The 19,580-nt window shown below is 43.7% G+C and overlaps 1 protein-coding gene across 12 annotated transcripts in view; it reads left to right on the top strand.

Annotated features, from left to right (window-relative positions):
• Positions 1–19,580, top strand: part of ERC1 (ELKS/RAB6-interacting/CAST family member 1) — a 562,177-nt gene that overhangs the window by 161,513 nt on the left and 381,084 nt on the right. For all 12 annotated transcript variants that reach the window (XM_039546718.1, XM_039546709.1, XM_039546701.1 and 9 more), the window contains one exon: positions 1,499–1,666. In XM_039546718.1, coding sequence (XP_039402652.1) covers positions 1,499–1,666 — 168 coding nt within the window. The remainder of the gene's footprint in view (positions 1–1,498; positions 1,667–19,580) is intronic.

Below are 19,580 nucleotides of genomic sequence, written 5' to 3'. Positions count from 1 at the left end.
GTATACACACATGCTATGATCTGGCAGGGGTTCCCCCGCCACCGATTGTTAGGGTACACTCAACAAGGGCTCAGGCCTCATCAGCTGCCTACATAGCCCATGTCCCTATCCAAGACATTTGTAGGGTGGCCACTTGGGCCTCAGTTAACACGTTCACTTCGCATTATGCGATCGTCTCCCAATCTAGGGATGATGCCGGTTTCGGCAGGGCGGTACTGTGTCTGGGCTATCATGAACTCCTACCCACCTCCAACAGGTATAGCTTGGAATCACCTACTGTGGAATACACATGAGCAATCACTCAAAGAAGAAAGGACAGTTACCTGTTCCGTGACTTGCGTTCTTCGAGATGTGTTGCTCATGTCTATTCCACACCCTGCCCCCCTTCCCCATTGTCGGAGTTATATAGCAAGAAGGAACCGAGGGTCGGGGGAGCGTGCGGTCCCCCTTATAGCGCAATATACAAGCACCACTCCAGGGGTCACTGTGGTGCTCCCCCAGTATGGGTACTGCTAAGGGAAAAACTTCTGGCACTGGTGCACATGGCGAGCAAGCACACCTACTGTGGAACAGACATGAGCAACACATCTTGAAGAATGCCAGTTATGGAACAGGTAACTGTCCTTTCTGCTGGTGGCATCTGACTCAGATGATCAAAATGAACATGCGTCAGTCCACTCTGCTTTTGATCGTTATCGAGAAGAACCCATCATCAGCATGGATGCATGTCCTCTGGAATGGTGGTTGAAGCATGAAGGGACATATGAATCTTTAGTGCTTCTGGCACGTAACTATCTGCAATGCTGGCTACAACAGTGCCATGCAAATGTCTGTTCTCACTTTCAGGTGACATTCAAAACAAGAAGCAGGCAGCATTATCTCCCGTAAATGTAAACAAACTTGTTTGTCTTAGCAATTGGCTGAACAAGAAGTAGGACTGAGAAGGCTTGTAGGCTCTAAAGTTTTACATTGTTTTATTTTTGAATGCAGGGGTTTTTTTGGTACATAATTCTACATATGTAAGTTCAACTTTCATAATAGAGATTGCACTACAGTATTTGTAATAGGTGAATTGAAAAATAAGATATTTTTTTTACAGTGCAAATATTTGTAATCAGAAATAAATATAAAGTGAGCACTGTACACTTTGTATTCTGTTGTAATTGAAATCAATATATTTGAAAATATAGAAAACATCCCCAAATATTTAAACAAATGGTATCCTGTTATTAACAGTGCAATTAATGACAACCCTATTAAATATTGATGTTTATATAGGCATCAGGTCTCCAAGTACTCTTAGTTTGATAAATCGTTCTTGAATAGTAACAGTCTTTGCTGAAGCTGTTGGATTTCACAGTCTTAATGGGAGATTAGTTACCAGAATCTATCTGGGGTTTGCCACCACTCATTTTCTTGTGGAAGTGGTGTATGCCTTGTCTAATAACTCTTTCCTTTCCTGTCTAACCAAGTCTTGTTTCTGCATGTGTAAACTCAGGTGGATGCACTACGATTACGTCTGGAGGAAAAAGAGACCATGCTGAATAAGAAGACAAAGCAGATCCAGGAGATAGCCGAGGAGAAAGGGACTCAAGCAGGAGAAATACATGACCTCAAGGACATGCTGGATGTGAAAGAACGCAAGGTCAACGTTCTTCAGAAGAAGGTAAGTTTGCAGATCTACAAGGTTGTGTCCTCTGATATATCCTCATTCTTGATACAAAATATCCAAGATTGCCAAAACGTCCCTTTGTTCCTTTGTTTACATTTTTGAGGTTAGTGGGTGAATTTGTTGATGTAATGGGAAGATTGTTCATTATAAACTTGTGAGCTTAGTCAAAGTTTTGAAGGGAAATTAAAAAACATCCCAAAAGCAAAACAGAGAAAATACCAGTGTTAACCTTTCAGTGATCCTATATATTGCTTCTGCTTCTACCTTACAGTTTGTAATGACTGAAGTATTTGTGTGGTGGACATGTCGCCCTGAAAACTCATCCTTTCCAACCCATTGCCTTAATGGCGGTGGGGAGGTGGAGGCTGTAGTTACTTTGGTAGTTCAAGAAATTGATTATGTGCCAGCTCAGCCAGTTTCTCTCACCTGGCCAACAGATTTTTATTTGCTTAAGCTAGGAACCTTGAGGGCTGAAGACAATATTGAGTTCAGTAAGAGCTAACCTTGTACAAAAGGGGAAATTAGCTGGAGTTTAAGCAATTTGTCCAAGGTCACATAGTAAATCAGTACTATTTATTAATAGAATCCAGGAATCCTAATTCCCAGTCCCCTGTTCTAACGTTTAGGCCACATATCTTTTACTATGGACTTGGCTTTTTACTAAAAACTTGTTTACATCTCTAAAAAGTAATAAGTCTGATTTCAGTGGAGCTATACCAGGAGTGGCTTTGATCCATGTGTTTAAATGAGCCCTAGTGCATCATACTCAATACTGGTTGAGCTCCCTGTCGTACTTTTTGACCGAGAAGCTTGGATATATAATAATTGTTCAAAATGTTGCTAGACCATATATAGAGGTTGTGATAAATGAAAGGGAGGGAGGTCAGCTCCCTTTTATCGACACCCAGCCAGCCAGTTAGCTATAAAATCCCTGTTAGTAGCTGTTCTCTACTTGCTTTACCTGTAAAGGGTTAAAAAGTCCACAGGTAAAAGGAAGGGAGTGGTCACCTGACCAAAAGAGCCAATGGGAAGGATAGAACTTTTTAAAATTGGGAAAAAACTTCCCCTTTGTCTGTCTGTCTGTTCTCGTGGAGAGCAGAGACAGGGCTGGAACTATGCATAAAAAGCTTTGGGCCAGGTATGAAAATCATCCGATCATACCTAGAAACTACTTATTTAAAAATCCAGATATGTAAGTAGATCAGGAAATGTCTAGGAAGATGCAATTAGGTTTATCTTTTATTTCTTTATGGCTTGTGGACTCCTCTGTGCTAACCCCAGATGCTTTTGTTTTGCTTGTAACCTTTAAACTGGACCTCAAGAAGCTATCTTTATGCTTAATCCTTGTAATTGTTTTTTTAAAACCCAGCAAAAAGTCTAAATTACAGATGTATTTTCCTTCTTTTTGTTTTTAATTTTTTTTTACCTTTTTAAAGACTGGATTTGTGTGTCCCTAAGAGGTTTGTGTACATGTTGTTGTTTAATTAGCTGGTGGCAACAGCTGATTTCCTTTGTTTTCTTGCTCAGCTTTTCCCTGGAGGGGGGGTGAAAGGGCTTGAGGGTACCCCACAGAAAGGAATTCCCAAGTGCACCTCTTCTCAAAGGGGTTTTTGCACTTGGGGGATGGCAGCATCTACCCACCCAAGGTCAGAGAAAAGTTGTAACTTTGGGAGTTTAATACAAGCCTGGAGTGGCCAGTATTAATTTTTAAAATCCTTGTGGAACCCCACCTTCTGCACTCGAAGTGCCAGAGTGGGGAATCACCTTGAGAGAGGGTTATGAGGATTGCTTCAATCTTTAAGTTAATGGACTTGGTCCTCTAACGTGAATATTCTTATTTCCTGTACTATTTATAACATGTGACAGATTTTTTTTAGCATTTCTTCTGAAGCTGAAATCCATTTTCTGTCTTCATGTATACAAGTCAGAATTCTGCTTTTCCCAAGGATTGTTTGTCAGATCTTTTAATGAAAGTTTGAATTGTCAGCTACAGACTTTAATATTTTTTGTTTCTGTCTGCAGTCTATTCATTTTTTTTTTTTTTTTTTTTTTGCTGGCTTGATCTAGCCTCCCACCCCCACCTTGTCACTAGCATTTACAACTGGCACTCCTGACACAGTAGGATTTAATCTGTATCTTCTAATTGGATACACAATGAATCAAAGGCCTTATGACTCTTGTCTAGTTTTAAACATCTCCTGATACAATGGCTGTTGCCAGTAAAGCTGTTAATATTTCATGTTGTCTTGGCTGGTGTGATGCTGGAATCTTGTTTTAGCTCTATCCATGTTATCTCGACATGGAACACAATAAGGACCTCTGAAGGGAAACTGGCAGAAGAAAAAGTTTTCTCATTGTGGCAGTGCTTCTAGATTTGCTTCCGTGGATATTAGGTGTCATCAGTAGCATCTGTCCACTGCTGGTGGCAGTGAAGTGGAATTGATGACATATTGGATGAACTTGGTTGAACTAGGTGTTGTACAAGCATGTATTGTTTGTTCAACTTTTATTAATGCTTCTCCCTCCCACCCATTCCATTTCCCCACACACACCCACCCACCCCTACCTACCTCTCCCGCTGGAGATCAGAATAGGGCCAAGTGCTTGTTTTGCAGCGGGGACTTGCATTAGCATTAGCATCAGAAGTAGAGGAACAAAGTCTTGGAAATATGGACATTTTCATTACAGAGAACTTCTTAGTTTGCACAGAAAAAAACGATGACTGGGCAATATTTAAATTTGGAAATAATACCGGGAAACTAAGGGTCTTAAAGTTGAAAGAATCTGATTATTATTATAAGTAGTAGTAGTAGTAGCAGTAGCAATACTGTAGCACCAAGGAGACCTGGTTATGGACCAGGATCCTATTGTGCTAGCCACTGTTTATGTAAAAAATCCTTTAAGCAAAGTGATATGCTGTCTGTTAAAATTAAGGAATACCATCTCTAGCAGTAAAGTTGTCATAGCCAAGATGTTTTAGGGTAAATTATGCTCTTAAAGAATGATACTGTCAAGCATCTGTGGCCCAAAATGTTATCTGTTTTAAAACTGTTGGACAAAATCCTGTGATTCTAAATAATTATTCTAGATATTTGATCTTTTGTTCAGATAACTAAAGAAACAGTTGTTTTGGGGATTCACAAAAATCTTTACTGTGCTCTACCTACTCTCTTTGCAGCAAAAGCTATCTAAAGCACTCCTTCTGAACTTGTTGGATTCATACTTGGACTGGTTGGCATAGGCAAATGTGTAGTGCGTTTTGTGCATTGCTAAGATCACTGCTGAGGCTGGTTATATAAAAGGTGTAAACAAGAAACGATGCCTTCCAGTAATTCGAAAGAGGGATAGTGATGTTTACTAACAGGCTAATGATAAAATAAAAAAACATTAATTTTAATTCAGCACTTTTAAGACGGCTATAAATAATGCAGAATTTAAATAAATGAAAAAGTCCATTGGCATCACCACTTACGTTACGTTGATACGCAACAAAATGTGATGTCTTGGATCGTATTAGGCAAACCTCATCTAGCTCACATTTCAGGTACTAGAATTGCTCCGCTTTGGAGTTCTGACAATTATGATATTTTTAAGACAGCACCTTTATTTAATGCCATGTGAGAAGATAATATAAAATGTAAGGAATATGGAGCCTGGGAAAGTGATGCACAGCTCTCTCTCCCTCTGTCTCACTGGCAGAAAATTAGTTTAACAGAACAGTCAGTACCTTTGAAGGAGCCTTGTGTTTTCCTTTTCAATGAAAATAAATCTAGCAGGAAAGCTTATACATTATGTTGGTTAGGGTCCATAGAAGGAGAGAATGATGTGGAGAGGATGGGCAGGGTATCACTACCATTCACTCATTGTTCATTATCATCCTCCTTGCTACATTGGTCTTGGAAGGTAGATGGGATCGGGAGGGAATAGAAAATTTTCAATACCAGATAATCAAAGCAGTTTGAAAGAACCACCTCTGAGACTACAGACACATGGCTATTACTGTGAGACTGTAAAGTATAGTACCATGACAAACCTGTGTTTTTGAGTGAAGGTTGTGTTTCGTGTCTTAGGAAGTTTATACCATGCGCTGCAGCAGTTCGTTGTGCAAAGTAGCTGCCTCATGACAAAATGTAAGTGCGTTTTCTGAACATGGCAGTTTTTTGAGGCAACTCCCCAGAGAGAATCTGATATGATCCTATTGTGTATTTAAGAAGGAACTCAGATGCAGACTGGCTGTGCTGATGATGTCATTTTAAGTGAGTTGCAGACACCACTGATTTGGTCAGCTGAAAGTACCTTTTTGCGTGCGTGCGCACATACATCATTTAAAAGCTTATGATGTCTACTTTAAGATGAAGTATGATGTGGAGCTATCTAGTGGTGCTGTTATCATAGAAACAGAGAGAGACAATGACACAATCAATACGGTAAAATGACCAGTTTGAAATATTTGCATTCATTTCTGTTAGGTTATTGACTCTCTGTGTATTATTTCAAGACATAAAATTGGATTGCTTTGCATCTCAACAACACTCTAAAGGGTAAAACAAAATCTAATAATTCTGTACATGTATCATTGAGCTGGTGACATTTCTAGTCAACATCATTATCTTTTCACTATTATGATCTCTGTTGAGAGTGCGTAGGTTATCACAGTCTTCATTGGATTGGCATGTACACAGTTCTATATAGGGAAGATTGTTCTGACTACAGACACAGTTGCTTGTGCAGCGACCTCTACCGATACAGGTACAAACAAGGTCTTGTAGAAGCTCAGATGCCATGGGGCCCTTGAAGAATACAGGAAGTACTTCATCATCCACATTTTTCTATCCATGTTGCAATGGTGATCCAATATCTGATTTACGTATGTGCAAAGACATCCAAATATTTGTTTGCCAAGGTGTTCTTTTGACATGCTCTTCAAAACTGTCCTCATGTGGTGTGAGTTTGGCCAGGCACTCGTCCTTTTTGATGGCTATACATAGGCACAAGCAATTTGGGTCTCTGTTGGTCTCCTTTTGTTTCTTGTGCTGGTCATACAGCACTGCTACTGACTCCCTTGCTGCAGAAATTGCAGCTTGTCTGTCACACACTCCCAATTTGGCAAGCTCTGAGAAGCGATAAGCGCCCTTTGTTTTCACAACACTAAACACAGATTTTTTTCCCCCAATACCAAGTAAGGATGATGGAATCCTATCCTGTTAATGCATGTGCAGCAGGAAATATGTTGCAGAAGTCAGGAGTGAATGCATCACAGATTGCAAGCACAGGTATGAAGTGATGCTTGCCAGTTGTGCTACTAATGGTGCCTGTTGCAATCCGCAAGGTATTTGTGTACCATTTTTGGAAAGTAATGAACAGCAAGGGCGAAAACATCTGTAGCAGGTGACATAATTACTATGGTGCTTCTTCAAGCAATGTCCCTATGAGTGCTCCACTACATATGTATGGCAGCGTCCTCTGTGCCTGGGATCAGAGATCTTCATCAGCGCTTGTCGGACCACACATGCACACCTTCCCTGTCTCGCAGTGTGAGCAGGATGTATATATAGCACTGTGTGGACTGACCGCTCCCCGGTTGCTTCTCTACCATCTTTGGTCTGGAACGGAATCCACAGCAGAGCCTGCTTCTCCTGTTCCCTCAGTAGATAGTGCCTTATCTGACAGTTGTAATGTAGTTAGAGGAGGGAAGAAGAAGAAGAAATACTATCAACCGCCCCCTTTTGTTTGTTTGTTTTGTTTTCGCTTAAGCTATAAATAATGATAAGTTAAAGTTTGCATTTCCCTGCTTCTTGCCCTTCCCAACGGAAAGCCTTTTTCCTTCACCTTTATGCCTGGATCTCCTGGGTTTAAGAAGTGCATCTCTTGTGGGGCAGCCTTCCCAGTAATGCCCAGCCACCTGCAGTGCATTCCCTGTCTGGAAGAGGGGCACGTACCACAAAAGTGTTTCTGCTGTCATGACTTGACTGCCAGGGATGGAAAAGACCAGGACATTCACTTGTGCCTTCTCCTCATGGAGAAATCACTGTGTCCAGCTTCACACCCTGGCCTGGACACTTCCCCATCGCAGCCCTCACACGCCGCTAGGTTGTCTATGGACCCCTGTTCTCCACGTCCTTCTAAAAGAAGGTCTTCTCCCTGATCATACGTGAAGAAACAGACTTTCTTATCACCCACTGAGATGCTGCCTGTGAGGTCGATAGTTCCAGGACCCACCTGAGTACCTCTAGCACCGGCACCAACCAATGGTCCAAGGACCATACCCGAGCAGAATTACAGCCCTCAGTGCCATCTCTCGGTGCTAAAGACCGAGATGCGAGACCTCTGAAAGTTGCGCCAACCCTGCTGACCAGACCTACTTCAGGCATATCAGCACTGACAAAACCACTGGTGTTGATGTCCTTTTCGGCACAGAGTAAGTCCTTGGTGCCAAGTAAGGTAGCAGTACCAACCATGTCCTCAGCACCAAATACTACATCGGCTCCAACTATGTCCTCAGCACTGAGCAAGGCTACAATGCCATCTGCTGGCTACGCAGGAGAATGCACCTCTCCTTCAGCACCAGTACATTCGCTGGTGCTGACCATGCTCTTCCCTCCACCACTGGAGTTTTGATACCTCAAAGACTTGTCTGTTTCTGAAGCTCCTGACTCCTCAGACATGACCTACCTCCACTGCCATCTTCTTCTTCATTGGAATCACATCGCTCTTCCCCGAGGACAGCACTTCCTGCCTCCAGCTATCATGACAACTAATTCTACAATACTGCTGGCGTCATGAGCAGGGTTCCTCGCGCAGAGACTGATCCAGGACATCTGTAGGGCCGTGACATAGTCATCTATCCATACCTTCACGTCTCACTATGCCTGAGGCAATGCTAGTTTTGGGAGGGCAGTGTTAGTCAGCTCATCCATGAACTTTGAATCCACCTCCAAGGTACTGCTTGTGAGTCACCTAGCATGGAATCCACATGAGCAAGCACTTGAAGAAGAAAAAAAGTTGCCTATCTTTTGTAACTGTTCTTTGAGATGTGTTGCTCATGTCCATTCCATGACCCATCCTACCTTTCTGTTGGAGTTGTTGGCAAGAATCATAGACTCATACAATATCAGGGTTGGAAGGGACCTCAGGAGGTCATCTAGTCCAACCCCCTGTTCAAAGCAGGACCAGTTCCCAACTAAATCATCCTAGCCAGGGCTTTGTCAAGCCTGATCTTAAAAACCTCTAAGAAAGGAGATTCCACCACCTCACTAGGTAACCCATTCCAGTGCTTCACCACCCTTCTAGTAAAAACGTTTTTCCTAATATCCAACCTAAACCTCCCCCACTGCAACTTGAGACCATTACTCCTTGTTCTGTCATCAGGTACCACTGAGAACAGTCTAGATCCATCCTCTTTGGAACCCCCTTTCAGGTAGTTGAAAGCAGCTATCAAATCCCCCCTCATTCTTCTCTTTGGCAAACTAAACAAGCCCACTTCCCTCAGCCTCTCCTCATAAGTCATGTGTTCCAGCCCCCTAATCATTTTTGTTGCCCTCCACTGGACTCTTTCCAATTTTTCCACATCCTTCTTGTAGTGTGGGGCCCAAAACTGGGCACAGTACTCCAGATGAGGCCTCACTAATGTCGAATAGAGGGGAATGATCATGTCCCTCGATTTGCTGGCAGTGCCCCTACTTATACAGCCCACAATGCCCTTAGGCTTCTTGGCAACAAGGGCACACTGTCGACTCATATCCAGTTTCTCATCCACTGTAAACCCTAGGTCCTTTTCTGCGGAACTGCTGCCTAGCCATTCGGTCCCTAGTCTGTAGCAGTGCATGGGATTCTTCCGTTCTAAATGCAGAACTCTGCACTTGTTCTTGTTGAACCTCATCAGGTTTCTTTTGGCCCAATCCTCTAATTTGTCTAGGTCCCTCTGTATCCTATCCCTACCCTCCAGCATATCTACCACTTCTCCCAGTTTAGTGTTATCTGCAAACTTGCTGAGAGTGCAGTCCACGCCATCCTCCAGATCATTAATGAAGATATTGAACAAAACCAGCCCCAGGACTGACCCTTGGGGCACTCTGCTTGATACCAGCTCAGAAGGAACTGAGAGGATGTGGGGCTGGCGATGCCCCTTATACTTGTGCATAAATGTGGGGCTCAAGGGGGTGGTAGGGCTGGCCCTACAGATACTGAACGTGAGGGGGAAAATCTCCGGCAACTTTGTACATGGGCGCGCACACACCTTAGCATAGAATGGACATGAGCAACACCTCTCAAAGAACAACAGTTATGAAAGGTAGGTAACCATTTTTTTTCCCTTCTTCATCGACCTCTTGTCCACCGCAGGCGAGCCTCTGCCTGTACCGGAGGAAGAAGAGCAGGAGAACATTCCACCGCCACTCCACTTTTCCTCTTCCTTTCCTGATGAGGCTATCTTGCCTCCATCTCCTACTGCAGCTGATGACTTTAGACACTTTCAGGAGTCATTTTGCAGGATTGCAGACACTTTTCAGGTCCCTTTAGAGAGGGTGAAGAACTAACAACTTAAGCAGCTCAACATCTTGCATATGTCGTCATCTTCTAAAATAGCCCTCTTTATCAACAAGGCCCTACTTGATCCTGCAAAAATACTCTGGCAAACCCCCACGTCCATTCCACCAACTTACAAGCAGGTGGAAAAAAATACGTTCCTGCAAAGGACTTGGCATTTCTTTTTACTCACCCCACCTCGAATTCAATAGTTGTCAATGCTGTGCAGGAAAAAGGACATCAATATTAATCTCACCAGTACCCACCGTGATAGAGACTGGAAACGACTTGACCTGTTTGGATGCAAAGTTTATTCGTCTGCAACTCTCCAGCTCTGTATTTCCAACTACAGGGCTCTAATGGCTAAATATAATTATGTCAACTATTCAAAAATACAAGAACTCTGCCAGGACCTACCTGATGAAAGCCTGTACATCTCTGGAAACCTTTTTGGACTCTGTGGACATGGCTGCCCGTTCCATCACAACTGCCATTGTTATAAGGCAGGCATCATGGCTCCACCTCTCGGGCTTTCCTAAAGAGGTACAAACTATAGTAGAGGATCTATCCTTGGAAGGCCCCAAATTATTCGTGGAGCATATGGATGACTCCCTATGCTCCCTTAAAAACTCCCGAGCTACACACTCTCTTGGCATTTACACACCAGCGCCGAAGAGATGCCCGGGAAGTATCTTTCCCTGCGATCCTGACCACAACAGTACACCACTCAGCGGCCTTATGACACTGAGCACTGATGATAAAAGCTGCCTGCCATATGCAGACAGACTGCTCCTCAAGGGGCTACTTCACGTGTACCTCCAGCCAAGCAACAATTTTGAAGGTGTGGTCGCGGCCTGGAGAAGCCTCCCCACGTTCCAGTCATACCAACCCTCTTTGACATCCCACCAGTTTGGCAAACGCTTAGCCCTCTTCCTTCCATCATGGAGGCTAATCACCTGAGACAGTTGGGTCCTCAAGATCATCAAGGAAGGATACTCTATCCCTTTCCTATCCATTCTACCCCACCACCCTCCCTCCCCTTCTCTCTTCAGGGACCTTTCTCACGAACCCATTCTGCAACTGTGAGCCATAGAATTTGTCCCTTCCCAACGCAGAGGACGGGGTTTCTACTGTCTTTATTTTCTGATCCAGAAGAAATCGTGTGGGTGGTGGCCGATCCTGGACCTTTGAAACCTCAACAAGTTCATCAAACTGGAACCCTTCAAGATGGTTACCCTCTCCAGCATTATCCCAGCACTGGAACAGGGAGACTGGTTCTCGGCCCTTGACCTCAAAGGTGTTTATTTCCTTATTACTATATCCCTTGACCACAGATGTTTTATCTGGTTCACCATGGGCACTGACCACTATAGTACAAGGCACTGCCTTTCGGACTGTCAGTGGCCCCTCATGTGTTCTTGAAGGTTCTGTGGTAGTCATTGCCTACCTCTGCAAACAGGCCATCACCATCTTTTTGTTTTTAGACAACTGTCTGCTCAAAGTCCCGTCTGAAACCGCTGCTCTTCACACCTTCAGGGTGACAATGAACCTCTTTACGGAACTAGGCCTTTGTGTGAACGTGGAGAAATCTACTTTGATGCCAGTGCAACACCTGGAGTTCATCAGGTCACAGTTAGACGCCATATAAGCCAAAGCCTTTCTTCTACCTCACAGATTTTTGGCTATTGTTGACCTTGTATCCAAGGTAAAAGCCTGCCCCCAGATCTCCACCAGAACGTATCCCCCAGCTAGTCAGCCACATGGCAGCAGCCACATTCATGGTAAAGCACACACAGCTACGCATGTGATGCCTTCAAGTGTGGCAACATACAATATATGTCCCTCACAGGCACAGCCTGCACAAACACATATCCAAGCCATGATTCTAACCACTGACGCCTCCTTCATCACTTGGGGAGCACACCTTCACGCTCAAATGGGGCAGGGCAGGTGGTCCTTAACTGAATCTATCCTACATATCAACCTCCTAGAGCTGTGAGTGATCTGCAGTGCCTGCCGACACTTTCTCCCACTGATCGCACACTGACACATCAGGGTCATGACGGACAATGTGATCTGCATGTTTTACACAAACAGGCAAGATGGAGTGAGGTCCCACTTGTTATGCTTGGAGAGACTGAAATTATGGAACTGTACAAATGCAACACTTATATCCTGTTTATTAACATGGGGAGGAACTGTTGTTTAGTAATTAGGCAGCATGTCTGTGACTTGGATCTGAGTTCTGCTCTCACTCAGCTTTGCCACTACTCCTTATGTTAACTTGAAAAAGTTACTTTAACAACCTGTAATACGCATTTAATGTACTTACCTATTTTGCAGGATGTGTTGAGGCCTAATGTTTGAAAAGTGCTTTGAGGTTCTCATGTGAAAAGTGCTACAGAAGTAATAAGTTGTATATATTCACATATTTTTGTTCTGTACGGGAAACAAGGATTTATGGATGCTTTAGTAGTAGCAATCCAAGGAATGCCAGGAGATGGGAGTCATGGTGCCCCAGGTAAAGAACATGAAGTACACCATCATCACTCTGAGAACCAGAACCAAGCTGGAGAGGACCCTGAAGGATGCCATCCGCTGCCAGTACGTGGAAAACCTGAAACGGAAGTTTGACCAGGGCAAGGCCTTCGAGGTGACATGCAAGTGGGACACCAGCAACCACTTCCTCCCCGGAGGCAGTTTCACCCAATTTTGCTGGCTGGAGGTTCATGCACCGGGCCCGGCTCAACTGAACGGAGCTGTCCGCCACGGGAATCGGGAAAACGATGCAGGAAGTGCGGCTACGCCAACAAGACATTACCCCACCGTCTTGTATAGCTGCAAGCCCCATTCTAGAGCCTGGCAGCTGCAGCACAACGCCATCCAAGATCGCCTGGTCAGAGCCATCCAACGACCTGTGGGGAAGGTAGCTGTGAACTCTGCCATCACCAGAACCGACAGCCAACTGCGACTGGACATCGTCATCATCAACGATGACCGGATGAAGATCATCATGGTGGACGTTACAGTGGTCTTCGAGAACAGGACCATGGTGCCTGATCTTGAAAGCTGGAGAAATACGCCCCTCTTGCCGACACCCTGAGGGCTAGGGACTACAAGGTCTAAACTCACGGCGCTGATCGTCGGAGCCCTGGGCGCATGGGACCCTGGTAACAAACGAGTGCTGAGAGAATGTGGAGTCGGTCAACGCTATACTTGGCTGATGTGGCAACTCATGGTGTCAGATGCCATCAGGTGGTTGAGGGGAATCTACATAGAACACATCACCTGACATCGGCAAGCGCAGTCAGGAAAGTAACTTCCTGATGGACTGGTTTTTTTTTTCTCTAAATGGATAACCTATCCTAAATTCTCAGTTATTGAGGGACAGTCTTCACTCATTGATATATTTCACTTTCCGCCAGCAACTCTCTGTATAACTTTTTTCAAGAGTAATGTATCCGAATGCCTGGATGCTGAATATCTAAACTGTATTCTTAAATTTGTTCACCTAAATTTGGGTTCTTGCTGATTATGCACTATATGTATCTTATGACTTTAAAAACAAACTTTGTATTTGTGGGTCATCTAAGCACCATATCTAGATATACAGACACTTGTTTCTCAACCTGTGTATTATATAATTTTTTTAACATTAGCTTTAGTAATTTTTTTATATTTCTCTCTTATTTTGTAGGTACTCAGTTTCTAACTATTTACTTTGCAACTAATTTTCAGTAGCCACTGCAGTGATGATTTGGGTGGTACAGTGCTTAGTGTAAAATGGAAAATAGATTTGTCAAACTACAGAAATAATGTAATGTATATATGTTCCCAAATTCCTTCCAAGCAGAGACTACTAGTGAAGTTGGTTGTAGAGTTTTCTTTCCATTTCCTGACACTGTGCTCTGAAGTGACCCCACAGTATTAGTGATAGTTGATAGTTAACATAGCATGTGTATTCTAGAGTTCAATATTTACATGTACCTGTGTATCTCCTCCCTTCCCCTTTGTATTTTTTATGCCTAGGGCATGAAACAGGACAATAGCAGCTGGCTGTGCAGGCTTTACAATGGGATTAGTAAAGTTCCCCTCCTCCCTCAGGCTCTCCCCTATGGTTTAATATGGTTTTATGTTACAGTACATTTCTTATCTTTGTAATAAATCACTGACTTAGAAAATGTAATTGAGTGCTTGAATCTGAGCCTCATTTAGAATCTGTGTTAAAATTGTACTGCTTCCTGCTTGACTGATTCTAAATGATAATGTAGATGAAAGTTTAAATTGTCATTAACGTTCCCTTTGTATTCAGGCCCAAATCCTCTGTGCTTTCATTCTATGCCTTCTTGATATCCTCCATCTATTCTGTATCTGGGTTCTTTCTTTGCTTGCCTAACTCCTCTTTTATCTGTAGTACTCCTTTGGTGAGCTAAAACTTTCCTGCTCTCAGCCTATTCTTAGTGCTCTCTGTGCCATAATGAGTTGGTGGGGTGAAGTGCCATGCTACATGCATATCTGCGCTGAATTATTTTAGCAGTTACTTATTTATAGGGCGGTATTCATCCTCTAAATGGTGAGTGACATCAAAGGCAGTGTAGGAGAAGGGCACTGCCATTCCTGTCTCTATACAGGACCAAATTTGATGAGGAATCTAGAGTATTTCACTGATAATAACAAACATTGGAACTCTTTTCTTTGTGTTTCTCCAAGTGAACAAGCTCAATTCATCGGTTAGTGTTTTTTTTTCACTTCACACATTTAAAAATGAAATAGCATAAATTTTATAATGCTAGTCCTTGATCATCTTCTGAGCACCCTAGTCTCACGCTGCTTCATGCAGAATGATGAACAAAAGGGCTGAGCTGCTTTTTCCAGTTCCAGAATTCTCACTTCCCAGTTAATTTGGCTTCCACAAAATAGGGGTAATATCCACCATGTGGTGATTCTGGCTTTACCTAGTTTCTCAAACTGGGAAAGGCCAAGAAAAAGACAAGTAATATGCCTTTTGTGGCAAAGCTCTGCATCCTGGGATTTCCTCCACACCAGTATAGTGTTATCAGAGGCATTAGTGAGGTACAGTCATACATTTATCAAGGACCTGAGGGCCAGATAGACTGAGCTAATGTGAAATCAGATTTCTTAAGGAATTTTATCCCTTCTGTCTCCTACACCTCTCATATTTGCAAATGCCCCATCCAGATTTAAAATAAAAACACAGAGGAAAAAATAGCCCCATTACCAGATCGTACAAGTTGACAATCTGCTAGACCACTTTACACAGGTACTGATTGAGAAGGAAAGGAGAGTGTCCTGTGTTACTGATTCTCTAAAATAACATTTAAATAACACCAAACTCATATGAAATCACAGTGCACATTCATGTTTATTCACGAGATCACCCCCTTTCAGGATATATTGATCTTGGTGGAAATATTGTTCCTCATTATCTTGTGGTGCTGCAGTGGTAGAATGTGGTTTTTCTGCTTTAAGCTTAGCCAAAACAAGCCCATAGACACACATTAGCAAAGCACCTTCCAGAGCTTGACTCAGATATGGGTGAATGCCCCAAGTGAAACTACTTTCTACCTTTATCATGCCATTTCCTACTGGCTTTAGTGGGTGCCAGGAACATAACGTTCAAAGACACAGTCACAATTAGCACTCAATAGCATCAGCGGGCAGCACTAATGGAGAACTAGTCTAGTGCTATTCAGTGTGACTAGATCTGGATTTCAAGCCAAATGGATATTAATGAAAATTATAGTTTTAAGTATTATCATTTACAATAGCATATAAAATAAATTATTGCAATGGGCTCAGTGCTGATTCTCATTATCTGGGAATTTAATTTCTACAAAGTAAGGCAAACCTGAGCTTATAAGTAGGGCTGTTGATTAATCCCAGTTAACTCACGCAATTAACTCAAAAAAATTAATCGCGATTAAAAAAATTAAATCACAATGTATTGCACTGTTAATAGAATACCAATTGAAATTTATTACACATTTTTGGATGCTTTTCTACATTTTCAAATATAGTGATTTCAGTTACAGAATACAAAGTGTACAGTGCTCACTTTATATTATTTTTATTACAAATATTTGCACTGTAAAAATGATAGTGTTTTTCAGTTCATTTCATACAAGTACCATAATGCAATATCTTTATCATGACAGTGCAGCTTACAAATGTAGATTTTTTTTACATAATTGCACTAAAAAAAAAAAACCTAATGTAAAACTTTAGAGCCCTCAAGCCCACTCAGTCCTACTTCTTGTTCAGCCAATCATTAAGACAAACAAGTTTGTTTACATTTACGAAACATAATGCTGCCTGCTTCTTATTTGCAATGTCACCTGAAAATGAGAACAGACATTTCTTCTTCGAGAGATGTCCCTGTGGGTGCTCCACTTTAGGTGTCGGTGCGCCCGTGCGCTTTTGATCGGAGATTTTTGCAGCAGTACTCCTACCGGCCACGCATGCTCAGAGCCTGGCCCCCCCCCATTCTGAGTATAGCTCTAGTGAGCATGCGCGGCCGTTTCCCTCAGTTCCTTCTCTACCGTCCCCGGCTTGAGACGGAGCTCAGCAGACTCCTAACACTTTCTTTCCTCATCTTTAAATTACTTAGAATTAGATACTTTTTTCGTGTTAGTTAGTTGTTAGTTAGTGTTACTTACCTTTTCTCTACCTTTTTAAAAAAAAAAAAAAAAAAGGAAAAACTTTTTCTCTCAGCGCTTCAGACATGCCTGGCTCCACGGGCTTTAAGCGCTGCTCCTCGTGTAAGGATGCTATCCTTCTTTCTGATGGGCACTCACAATGTATAAAATGTCTGGGAGAAACTCATATTCCCCAGAAATGCTTACACTGTACCAAACTAAGCTCCAGAGCAAGGAAGGACAGGGAGCTAAAACTCAAACTTATTTTACTGCAAAAATCCTTAGGGTCTGCCTCAGACCCTGGCGCGGACTCTGCCTCCGTCCAACACAGCTCTCCCGCAGCAAAAAAACACAAGAAATCTACAAAACGAGGGCATCCCCTGTCAGTACCAAAGGAAGCCCTCGGATACAGACCTTCGCCAGTGAGATCCACGGTCTCCTTACCAGTGCTCCCCAGGCTGAGCACTTTTGACGAGCCGGGCTCCTCAGGGATCGCTTCAAACCCGCCTGTGCTGTCAGCGGCGACACGAAGCTCCGGTGCTGAGGCGACAGGCTTTCAGTTACCTGCCTCGATTATGACACCTATCGGCACCGCGGGGGACACGGTGCCGACATTCCAGGACCCTCCTGAGGCACCGCAGATCGCTGTTAACAGCGAGGCATCGGCTCTGACACCGGGGTGAAATTGACAACGTTACTTGGCAATGAGCCAACCCTTGTAACTCCGGCAGTGAAATCAACAACATTACTTGGCACTGAGCCAACTCTTGTAACTCCGCTGCAAACCTGAGTTCCCGGGCAGCAGTTTTATCAGCCCTCACCTTCTGCCACCTCAGGGCTGCCGTTTACTCAGTCAAGTGACCTATTAGTGTCACCTACAGTGCAATCGCCTTTCCTTAAGGATTGCTTCTCCTTTACAAATGAATCTGGGTCTGGACAGCACTCCTCCAGTGAAGAGAAGTCCTAATTACAGGGTGATGCTTCTATACAGGAGGACTGTATAGACTGCTGTATAGACTGCGGATAGACTGCTGTATAGACTGCTTCTATACAGGAGGACTTCCATCCTCGGGTTCCTGTCAAACGTGGGCACAAGACACTGGTCTCAGACTGTCCTCAAGATCCTGCCTCCTGGGGCGTTAACCCCTGGATGGCTCCGACTATGCCCTTTCCGGCAGTATTGGGCCCCATGGGCACCTTTCCCTCCGCAGCAGACCCGCTGTTCCACTTCCACGAGACGCCACCGTCCAGATAATATTACTCAATTACCGGCACCTTCTCATCCTCAAGATCAATTAAATCCGGCTCCAGACCCAGTACCAATGGAAATACCAACTGAAGTAATGCCTGAAGAAGCTTTACTTCCCCCCCCTCTAACTTCTTCAGACGATTTTACGAAATTTCAAGATCTCTTTAAAAGGGTTGCCAGCGACCTCAGAATTAATCTAGAGGAAGTACCGGACCAACAACATGAACTCACGGATATCCTGCAACCCTCTTCTGCATCCAGACTGGCATTACCAATCAATATAGCCCTTCTGCAACCTGCTAAGTCCATCTGGCAGACTCCAGCCACGAGCCAGCCTACCTGCAAACAAGCGGACCGTAAATACTTCATCCCCACTAAGGGCTCTGAATTTCTCTTCACCCACCCTGCGCCAAACTCACTGGTAGTGGACGCAGCAAATCAAAGGAATAAACAACAGTATTCCTGCCATACCCCAACCGATAAGGAAGGCAAACGTTTAGACCTGCTGGGTCGCAAAGTGTATGCCTCCTCGACCTTAGAATTTCGAATTGCCAATTATACAGCAGTTCTGGCAAAGTACGACCACAGAAACTATAATAAATTCATGGACTTTATTGAACACATTCCAGAACAGAAGAAACAACAGTTCTCAGCTTTAGTTTCCGAGGGCCAAATCATATCTCGCATGGCTCTTCAAGCAGCTCTGGATGCAGCCAATACTGCAGCAAGGTCCACCACTACGGCAGTGGTCATGCACCGAGGTTCATGGCTCTCTTCTTCCCTCTTTCCTTGTGAGGTTCAGAGCACCATAGAGGATCTCCCTTTTGACGGTGACAAACTCTTTGCTTCCACTACAAATGAGGTGCTTCATTCGATGAAGGAATCAAGGGCAACTCTTCGATCCTTAGGCATCCAAACTCCTACAACCAGAAGGCGACAGTACAGATATCAACCATACCACCGTCCACGCTACCCCTCATATAATCAGCAGTTCCCAAGATCTCAGGATCAACAGCAGCAACACCAACGCCAGAGAACCAGATACCAGAGACGTCGCCCCAATTCTTCCGGGATGCCCCAGCCACCTCCCACTAATAAGCAGATTTGAATCTTTGGTCGAGGGTCTCGTAAGCATCGCCCTAACTTCAGCGTCTACACTGCTTACAACCATCTTTGGACACCGCCTACAGCCATTTTTACACCAATGGCAGAATATTACCACCGACAAGTGGGTTTTAGAGCTCATCACAACTGGGAACTCTATCCCTTTCCACTCCTTCCCTCCCACCCTCCCCCCTTCCCCGTCCCTCTTCAGGGACCCCTCTCACGAGCTACACCTCCAGTAGGAAGTACAACATCTCTTCCACCTGGGGGCTATCGAACTTGTGCCAGACTGGAATTCCAGGATGATAGCAACATCTTGAGAGACCGCATTCTCTTTTAACCTGTAGAGGGAGTCTTGAGTAATGATTTTAATAAG

Source organism: Mauremys reevesii, linkage group 1 (genome assembly GCF_016161935.1).
Source record: "Mauremys reevesii isolate NIE-2019 linkage group 1, ASM1616193v1, whole genome shotgun sequence".
NCBI lineage: Eukaryota > Metazoa > Chordata > Testudines > Geoemydidae > Mauremys > Mauremys reevesii.
Note: the sequence above shows the minus strand (reverse complement) of the source record. Positions and strands in the feature narration are given on the sequence as shown.